General features: G+C 30.8%; 1 protein-coding gene across 2 annotated transcripts in view; it reads left to right on the plus strand.

Annotated features, from left to right (window-relative positions):
* Positions 1-5,416, plus strand: part of LOC106461025 (UBX domain-containing protein 4-like) — a 53,427-nt gene extending 48,011 nt beyond the window's left edge. For both annotated transcript variants that reach the window (XM_013920804.2, XM_022387835.1), the window contains exons 12-14: positions 1,252-1,383; positions 3,936-4,126; positions 4,529-5,416. In XM_013920804.2, the coding sequence (XP_013776258.1) occupies positions 1,252-1,383; positions 3,936-4,126; positions 4,529-4,664 (459 nt within the window). In that variant the 3' untranslated portion in view covers positions 4,665-5,416. The remainder of the gene's footprint in view (positions 1-1,251; positions 1,384-3,935; positions 4,127-4,528) is intronic.
* The last annotated feature ends 4,650 nt before the right edge of the window (positions 5,417-10,066 follow it).

Below are 10,066 nucleotides of genomic sequence, written 5' to 3' on the forward strand. Positions count from 1 at the left end.
TTAGTTTTGATATATAAGTTGTTCGGGTTTTTTCATCTAAACAAAAAGTGATATTTCTTGACAACCTAATATATTATGTTCTATTCTAAGCAGAGAATTGTCAATTTCTCTTTTAGTACAAGCTTTGTTTCCATGGGAAACATATTGACCAGCTTGGATGAATTTGTAACAGCTCTTGTCACATAGTTAGAAAAATTGTGATCGTTATAGGACATTGTCTGTTTTTTGCATGTTATTATTCTATGCGAATAGCAGTTACATACGGTGCATAAGGCAATAAAACAATAAAGTTTAAATGTAGTTTCATGTTACAATTTTAAGTCATTCTAGAAAGAAAAAAAGGGTAACTTACATTTATTTCAATTCCTTTTTTTTTGTTACAAGGTCAGTCAAACTGACCAACCTAGTATAGAGTTAGGGTAGGGAAATTAAGAGATAAATATAAAGTCTTCCTGAAAACAAATGTTTGAAATGTATTTAGGAGGTTTTGGAGATTATGCAAATGAAATTTGAGATTTTTTGGAAGAAGAATAGTATTTTTAATCATAACATGAAAATCATTTAACACTCAGACTATTAACAAAACAGACTTGATATATTCACAGACAATTATTTAGTAAAAATACTTCATTTAAAAAATCTTATTTTTGTACAAAAGACTTGTAATGTTCCTAAAAATTTACCCAATTTTGTGAAGATACATTTACTGTATTAAAGTTTATCGTATAAATACTTAACATGTGGAAATATGTATACGGACTCTGTATTTTATACCAAGCCTATTGCAAAAAGGTTAGTCATTTTGCTATGTTATGTTTAACTTATGTCTATTATCATTAAGATTATTTTTTATAAAGTTATTAGTTGTATTTTCAATGATGGGTTATTGGGAAAACTTGAACCTTGCATCTGTTTTTTTTCATGGTTTACTAAGAAACATCTGGTATCAATGAGATAAGTCTTTTATTCATGCAGGTAGATCAAGTATTTTTTTCTAGTACTTTTTTTTTAAAAATACACAAGGTCTTTTATGATATGTCTAGAATGTCTTCTTTTCTGAAAATCAGGTTTCATGCACAGCTATCCAAGATTGCTGGATTATATCATATGGAGAACAAAATATATACTTTTCTGCTTGGTCAACTGTGTCAAATAAGTATATTTTCATTGCAGTTATTAAAAAAAACTGTCTTTTTATGACTTGTATTATGAATCAGTATTTTTAAAGAAATTTTCATCTTTATCTTTCAGTCTGTGCGTCCCCCATTTTCTTCATTTGTTCTATCCACCACATTCCCAAGAAGACAATTTAAGAAAGAAGATTTCCCAAAACCTCTTCGAGACTTGCAACTTGTTCCCACTGCAGTTGTACTAGTATTACCTGTAAGTTTTATCCATTTTTTTAGCACATAGTTTAGTTTGTAAGTTACAAGAACACATGGATCTCACCATTTATTCAACTCTTCAGTAGCTAGAGACTCTGGGGCAGAGCTACAGAAGCCATAAAGTTTTCTGTTATCATAGCATTATAAACCCAAGCTTTGTTAAGAATGTTGACCAAGATTAACAGGAAGACTAATTTTATTGACTTACTGTTATTAGTAAACTTCCTTTATCAACGTTGTAACATCATACATGAGTAACATGTAAACAGTAATATGCATTCCTACATATAGAAGTCAACTTTTGCTGTGTTGTTTCATTGGGCCTAAAGCATGATATCTGTGCATTGAGTTTGCAGCTTATACTAATTATCTTTCCCTATATCTCTGCAAAGATGTATATGTCTTGTGGTTATGTAATATGTTGTATCAACAACTGCCACATACCTTGAGCTGGATAACTTGGTTTCACAGAAGTTTTGAGATAAATCTTGGGCTACTGTCACATTCACTACTTTCCTTTAGCAGCTATATATCACTATTTAGCCATCATAAACTTGAAAAAATAAATAATGGGATCAACTATACTTTCCATTTGTACAAGAAGTTTCTCTCATCCAAGAAAAATCAAAGCAGTGAATACTAGAGAATCTCCAAGATTTACCTCAAATTATCAATATTAGATGCATATATCAAAATGAGTAAGTCAAATAACTAAAAACAATAGGTATAAAAATCTGGTGCAAGTGATATTTGAGTGCTACTAAAAATCACAAATCACAGGAATTTACCATGAAATCATAAACAACTTGTTTTAGTGACTTGAAAACTATGTAGCAAAAATTGCATCAGTATAACAAACTGCAAGAAAAAGTTCTTCACTGGAATTGAACACTGATGTTGCAGTGAATGGGTTAAAACACATAAGTGCATTATCTGTTTAAGTGAACAACCATTTATTTTCAAATATAATGGATGGTATGTGGGTCTTACAGTTCTGTATATAATTACCTGGACTGGATATTGATTAAAATAGTATGTTTCATATGTTTAGGTAACTCACAAAACTTTGGGTTGGACTGACATATGGAAAGCCTTCTAATTAAAATATTGCAGGGCCAAATTCACCTTAATCTTCCCATTGCTGAAGCATGTAACTGACATAAAAGTACTAACCTGTATATAAGTGTAAACTGAACACTGTATAAAAGATAATTGTAGTACAATAACCTGTTGTGAATGCAAATATATACCTATCACTAACTTCATAAGTTCAGCAATTCACTATTGTAATGCATTTTTATGCTTTGAGGCTATTGTATAATATAAAAAAGACTAGTACACCTAACATAAATTTGATGTTTTAAAGCTAAAAGTCACATTTATACTAGTAAAAGTTAATGTAAATTCCCAGATTTTGATAGTATCTTCATACTTGTGACAGTATGCAACCTGATGATAAGAAGCTAAGGAAAGTATGATTTATGTATATTTTTCATGTACATGTTAAGTAGAACCTATTAAATCTATATGCATGTATACTTGATTCAGTTTTATTACTCGTATACCCTATTTGAATTTATTGCTCATCAGGATCTCTACCAACCTACCCTTAAACCTAATTATATGCCCAAAATAATGCATTGTCCTTTTCATATATATATATCTACTAGTATCATTTTCAGTACAAGAAAGGAATCATTGGGACTCCAGAGATGAGAAACCTATGGAGGAATTAGAGCGATAGGTTTCATAATTTTTTTCTCTACACCTGTTTGGAAAAAATCATTTACTTAGATTAAAATTCATTGAAATATTGAAGTTTTGATTCACTTATATAGTGATTTATGTGGCTTTATAAGTTCAATAGACTTTAGTTTTGTTCAGCTAGTACTGGGAAATAGTTACTGTTAATATTCAGACATTGTAAAGGTGGTTTTTGTGGCTGCCATTTGTTTCATCATGATCCCTGCTATTAAGTAATACTGTACTTAATGATAAAATGTCAGGGAGAATTATTGGTATTGGATGTGACAGGTTGTGTGATAAGTGTATCTGATTTTCTAGTTTATGTCTTGTTAAGCAAATAAGATTGAAGGCTATAAAAATTAGACTTTGCCTTAGTAATATTTATATTATAGTAAGTAATTTACATTAAATTCCATACCTTAAAAAGGGGTGGGGTGGTAAATAATTTAGAGAATGGGGGGGTACCTAGAGAAGAGATGTCATGATTCTTATACAAGGAGAGATTGAGGATTTATTTTAATATTTCCTCATAAAACTAAGAAATTAAAACTTGTATTAGAATTTGATTTATTAACAACATTTTAATGCCAAACTTATTTGTACACATTTATAATAAAGAAGTTTAAATTTAGAACATAACTCTGTAAAAGGTCATGCCACACTCACTTTGACCTACCTGTAGTGAGAGGATTAACATGGGTGTTAAAACAGTTACTAAAAGTCATAAACTGTGCAAAAATTAGATAACCCATTCACATAAGCCTTTCTCATTTTATTTTATTGTGTTTTGATTCTGAAATTTAGGAACAAGCTGTGATACCTTCTGACAGAGGCTCTGGTATTGTGAGCTACTTATGGTTTCTGATCAGCCCAGTCTTGGTGTTGTGGCGCATCATCTCAAATTTTTTGTTTGGAAGTGGTGCTTCTAGTTCTGCAACTCCTTCAACCATTGATGCCCAAACAAATTCTTCACCAAGCTCCAGTCAAGATGCAACGTAAGTTTTCTAAAAGTATTTATTTTGTACTAACATTTAACTAAAAATCATGTTGGTAGTAACCATCTTTATCTCAGTTTCAACCAACAGAATTTGGTCTTCAGCTTTTGTTCAAACTGTAACTTGTTCTAGTTTTTTTAATAACAGTGATTTGCTTACATATTTAATTGAACATAACAGAGACGTTAGTTATTGTTTTACTACATTTTTATTATTCTGGGAATGGTACCTATGTGTGCAATAAATATTCAAACATTTTTACAACTCACTAATAGAATGGATTAAGACAACAAAAAAATACAAGTCTTTATTGCACAAAAGTTAGATAGAATAGTTATTTAAATTTTTATGCAGAGAATCATTTGAATGACATAATAATATTATGGTAATTTTATTCTCTAGGAATTTGAGAAACAGAAAATCTGATAGCTCAAGTTTTACATATCGTGAAGGTAACATATATCGGCTCAACAACCAGCAAAATGACAGTGATGATGATAACAATACGTGGAATGGTAATTCAACTCAGCAAATGTAAAAGAAAAAAATAGTGACATAGAAGCTGTTTTTGGATGTATTTGAAGTTTATGTGTATATGTAATCAATCATACATTAAAGGGACAGTGGTTAAATTAAAGCTAAAAATTTTGGATTTAAGACAGTTGCAAATTCTGAAGGATGGTAGTTTATTAAAAGATTAGTCTTGAATAGCAACACAGACCTATAAATCCATATATATATATATATATATATATATACAAAACAAATAAAAAAAAATGCAGTATTAAGTAAGAGTATAAGTTTCAACAAAGCTAGGAAAAACTTTATTCAATAATTGCCTTTGTAAAAACTAGTAAAGGATATTTTTTTCCAGTATAACAGTGAGTGAGCTTCTAACCTTCTTTTGTTAACAGTAGTAATAAATCTAACTGTTGTAACGCTGTTTAATTAAATCTTTGGTATTAAAACAAAACAGTAGTTTTGTTTGTAAGTTACAAAAAACACATGGGTGTCACCATTTATTCAACTTTTCAGTAAATGTTTAACTAAATAGTATCCTGATTATCACCTTAAAGTTTGCATTTGACTTGTAGGTAAAGAATAAATTTTTGTGCTCTGATTTAGCAGCTTAGATATGTTAGATAAAATATGTGCAACTAATCCCAGAAAAATGACTTTTATTTTAAGTGAATGTCAAACGTATTTTAGGCTTTACTATAATATAATCATGCTTTCCTAATGACGTTAATATAATGAAACTTTCAGAAAATAAATAATTTACAAACCTTTTTTACTGGAGATAATTCATAATTTACCTTTACAGTGTGTACAACCTATTGGCGTGCACTCAGTACTTTGGGGTTCTGGATACATTGTAAAATGATGGTCAGATCCTATGATTCAGTCTGACGAGAGTTGTCAGTGGGTAGTGTTGACTAGCTGTTTTCCCTCTAATCTATAACTTTGAAACTAATGATGGCTAGAGCAGATAGTCTTAGCTTTGCACAAAATTCAACAAACATTCACTGAAATCTAAGATAGAACAAATTTTTAAGTAAATTGTATTTTTAATTACTTAGTTTGGCATCTTTGATTTCCACAGTTCTATATAAATATTTTGTTGAAACAACTGTCATGTTTTATTCCTCCTCCTTCCTTGTTTTATTGCTATTGAATTTACTGGCTATAAAATAGCATCTGTATCATGCTATGAACCTTGTTAAAATTAATTTATAAATATAAAATTCTGAATTGTTAGTCTACTTTTATCAAATGTTTACTTCAAATACTGATGATTAGATAACTTTCACTTTTTTTAAAAAAATTGTTAGTTGTTGCATCAGTAATTGAGCTAACTTGTAAAATTGAAGTCAACAAAGCAGGAAATTTTGTTATATCTTTAAATGTTAGTGAAAAATAATCTTTACCTGTTTCCTTATATTTTGATCCTTTTAAGATACAGACCACCAATAAACACTAGTAGTCATTTTGGTGTCTAAAAAAGCATTGATTGTACTTTTAGTGTAGGACAGGTTTTCTACTTCCTTTAAAAATTCAAGAGTATAAATTTTACCATAATGCATTTAATGTTATATTGAGAAATATTTTTATTTATTTAAAATCCCATAGGATTTATTAATTTCAGAAATATTCAGTATGCTCCAATTTTCTGGTACAATTTATAACTCTGCAAATATAATACAAATACTTGCAATGTCAAAGTGTTTTCTTCCTATTTCCCTGTTGTGACACATCACTAAGCACCCGTGCATGCAAATTCATTTGCATAAGTGAATCACTGCAAGCATGTTGGTAAATATATATAATGTAAGGAAAGATTATGTAATTGTAGTTAGCTTTATTACAAGTTGTTACTATATTCAAGAATGCTACTCATTCACATCAAAAGTTTTGCTGAGATTATGAACACTGTTTTAGGTGTGTATGGAGAAATAAGAAAAAATCAAAAACACTGCCCGAGATATGATAATAGAGAAAATATTTATTGTTCTGTGTGAATAAAAAGCCCCAATGGTAGAAAGTGGTAATTTTCTCATCTGACAGCTCACTTGAAATATTAACCACCACCAGAAAAACACTGCATGTTTTTTCCTGAGTGCAAAGTAGGAAGACCATGTTCAGCCTTTTTTAATGTAATGTGTGAAGTCTCTTCACAGATTTACAGGATTGTATTTATGTAGCAGGATGAGTGCCTGTCTTAATCACAAGTAGTGACTGCCTTGGGCCTTGCACTTCTGTGCTACAGGAAATATGAAAAATTGAAATGTGTTAATTATTATCTTTCCCAAAAGTACAATAAAATATTTGATTATATATATAAAACAACCATTAGGCTCATAATTTGAGAGGGCCAGGCATAGCATAATGTTTAGAATGTTGAACTGAGGTAACAACCTGTTGGTGCAAAAAAAAGAATTTTACTTTGTACTTTAAGGCCATGGGTTTGTTATAAAAGTGACAGTCAAATTCCACTATTAAGTTATAGTAGCTCTGTGTTGGTGGCTGTTGATCAGCTGCCTTCCTGCTAGTCTAACAGTTCATAATTAAAACTAGACCTGATTTGAGCTTCAATTTTGGCAACTTCTTAGAAGCAGATGAGCCCCTACAGACTGTCAGTAGTGCACAACCTATTGAAAGAGTATATATAATCTGGTAACTCAACTGCTTTTGAATGTAGGAACTGTTCAGCAAGTAAAGGAAATTTGTGTAGAATAGAATGTATGATGCAACTATAAACTACATGATAATAAAACAATTAACATGATAATTGTATTTCACATATTGGTACTCAAGAGTAGCCAGTGATGTTTATAAAAAACAAACAGGGAAAATGGTCATGAGGTAAAAATATTTTGATGGAAAATACTGACAAATCAAGATAATATGGAGTAAAAAATGCTGTGATGAAAATATTTACAAATGAATAGAAGTTGGTTATGGGTTGTATTAGAAAAACTTTAGGGAATGAATAGAATCCTAAACACAGAAGTTAGTTATTGAGTGAAAATGCTCTGATAGAGCAAATTGGCAAGTTAAATAGAATCCTGATCAGTTGGTTACAGTCCAGAAACATATTAATCTGTCTAGCTAATATTTATAAATTTTTTTGTAATCAAATTCAAAATGATTTAACTATACTATGCCATTAAAGTTGACCAAATGAAGAAAGTTAACATTTACTTCTCAATTACTGAAAAACAAACTTATCCCAAGAATAACACAATTGGGATTTACTCTGTGATAATTGTAAACTTATTCTTGGTCTTGAACTTCACAATTCAGTGTGGTTTACCAGTGTTGTTACCAGACTAAAGTGAGCCCTTATTTCTTATATGTAAGAAATATATCAATTTGTGAGGTTTTATTCAAGGTACACTAAAAATTTTATTACAGACCTAATTGAGAATTTCTTTATGAAAGCCAAAGTTATAATACTGATTATTTTTTAATTTACTTTCCATAATCAGTGGTAGAATATGAGAAATGCACATGGGTACATGAAGAGTATTAATGATGAGGAAAAATGGCTGATGAAACTTGTATTACATGGTCTGCAATGAGCAAGATGTCTCATATTTGTAATATTTGGCTGTATACTTCAGATGCTCAACAAAAAATTAATAAGGTCACAACTTCTTGTAATCACCTTCAAAGTTAGCACTCATGATACCATGACAGTAATACTTAAACAACAGAGGGAAGCTATATTCATATATACATACACCAATAGCCAGGTCAAACTGAAACAAAGTAAAGTTACAACTCAACATAAACTGAAATGACTTTGTTAAATAAAACAGAATCAAAATGAAAAAAAACGAAAAATTTTCCTGTAACTATTACAAGTACTAAATCTCAAAAGAAATGAAACAGAACCTAGTACAGAACTAAATACACTGCAAAACAAATATAATTGAATGCAAACTTACTTATAGTTCAGAAACTAGCTAATGAAGTTGGCTCTTGGATGGAGAGAGAATCTGTCAACATTTCCATGCTGATAACCTGGGCAGTGCACAACAAAGTTGTACTCTTGCAGTATTGTTACAAAATATGCAATCACACCTCCTTGATTTTTAAAATTCATCAGCCATGTCAGTGGTGCATTGTCTATTCAAATGATGGATTTCCTAACATAAATGTAGTGCCAGTATTGTTTGAGAAATACTCCAAATTCAAAGAGTTCCTTTTTTTTCACACAGTATTAGTATTCATGAGCAGTATGCAATTACATTACATACTCCACACCATCCTGTACCTATGGCAAAACCGTTTTAATTCCACCATCACTTGCATCAATATCTGGGAGGAATGAATACCCCTGATAAGAATAAACCAGAAAAGGTACCTTGACCAAAGTATGCGTTAAAGACTGTGATTCATCTACATATTCTTGCTTCCACACAAATTGCATACAAGTCTTAGTTAATGCAGACAGTGGTGTAGCTATTTATGAGAAGATGGCCACAATCCATTGATAATACGTTGCAAAATATGGGAAGCTGCAAACTTTTATTTGTTTTCAGACTGAGACCAATCATTAACCACTGAAATCTTTGCAGGATAATCTGATAGTCCATTCCTCTCTGTTATCTGTCCAAGAAAATTCACTTCCTTGTATATGAGTACAGATATTTCCTGGTGTCGATTCCATGCTTGTATCTTTGATAAGTTAGAATATCATTCTCAGCTGTGGTCTGAAAGGTGCAACAAAAGACTAATATGTCATCCTTGTATATTATATATTTCTCTCAGTGCAGTTGTCGAAATGTAAGTGTTCTCAACTTTTTGAAAGTGAGAGGTGCATTACATAGATCAAATGGCAAGATGATGTATTTACACATTCCTCCCCTACTTAGGTTTACTTTCATCATCCAGTTCAACTTCCTGTTGTATGTTAAACAAACATGTGTGTTTCAATATACCCAGGCATTAATTTTGTAAGTAGTAGTAAAAAAACATCAGTGCATGTTCACTGACCTAAAATACACAAAATCTTAGTACACCTTCCTTCTTTCTGAAAATCACTATTAGAGATTACCTAGCTCTCCAAAAAATGTATTATTGTATCCTACTTCAACATCAACTAGATTTTAGTGGTTGCCCAATTGCTCAGTTTTATTAGATGCATGTCACCCATATCTATGTGATGTTGTGTTATCACTACTTCCTTCTCATCATATACGCATGCAACCCACTATTCGGTGACCTAACCTGGTCAGCACTAGATAGTTTAGCTGAAGAATTCTGGTTCTCCTATTCTACAAGAAAAACAGGCTGTCAATTTTCACAATATATATATATATATATATATATATATATACGTACCAACCTAATACTACAATCGCTACGAACCTAAGTACTAGACATACTACTTTTACTACTAAGTAGAGACAACTAAGTAGGTACTAAGTATAG

This window comes from Limulus polyphemus, unplaced genomic scaffold (assembly GCF_000517525.1).
Source record: "Limulus polyphemus unplaced genomic scaffold, Limulus_polyphemus-2.1.2 Scaffold882, whole genome shotgun sequence".
In the NCBI taxonomy this organism is placed as follows: domain Eukaryota; kingdom Metazoa; phylum Arthropoda; class Merostomata; order Xiphosura; family Limulidae; genus Limulus; species Limulus polyphemus.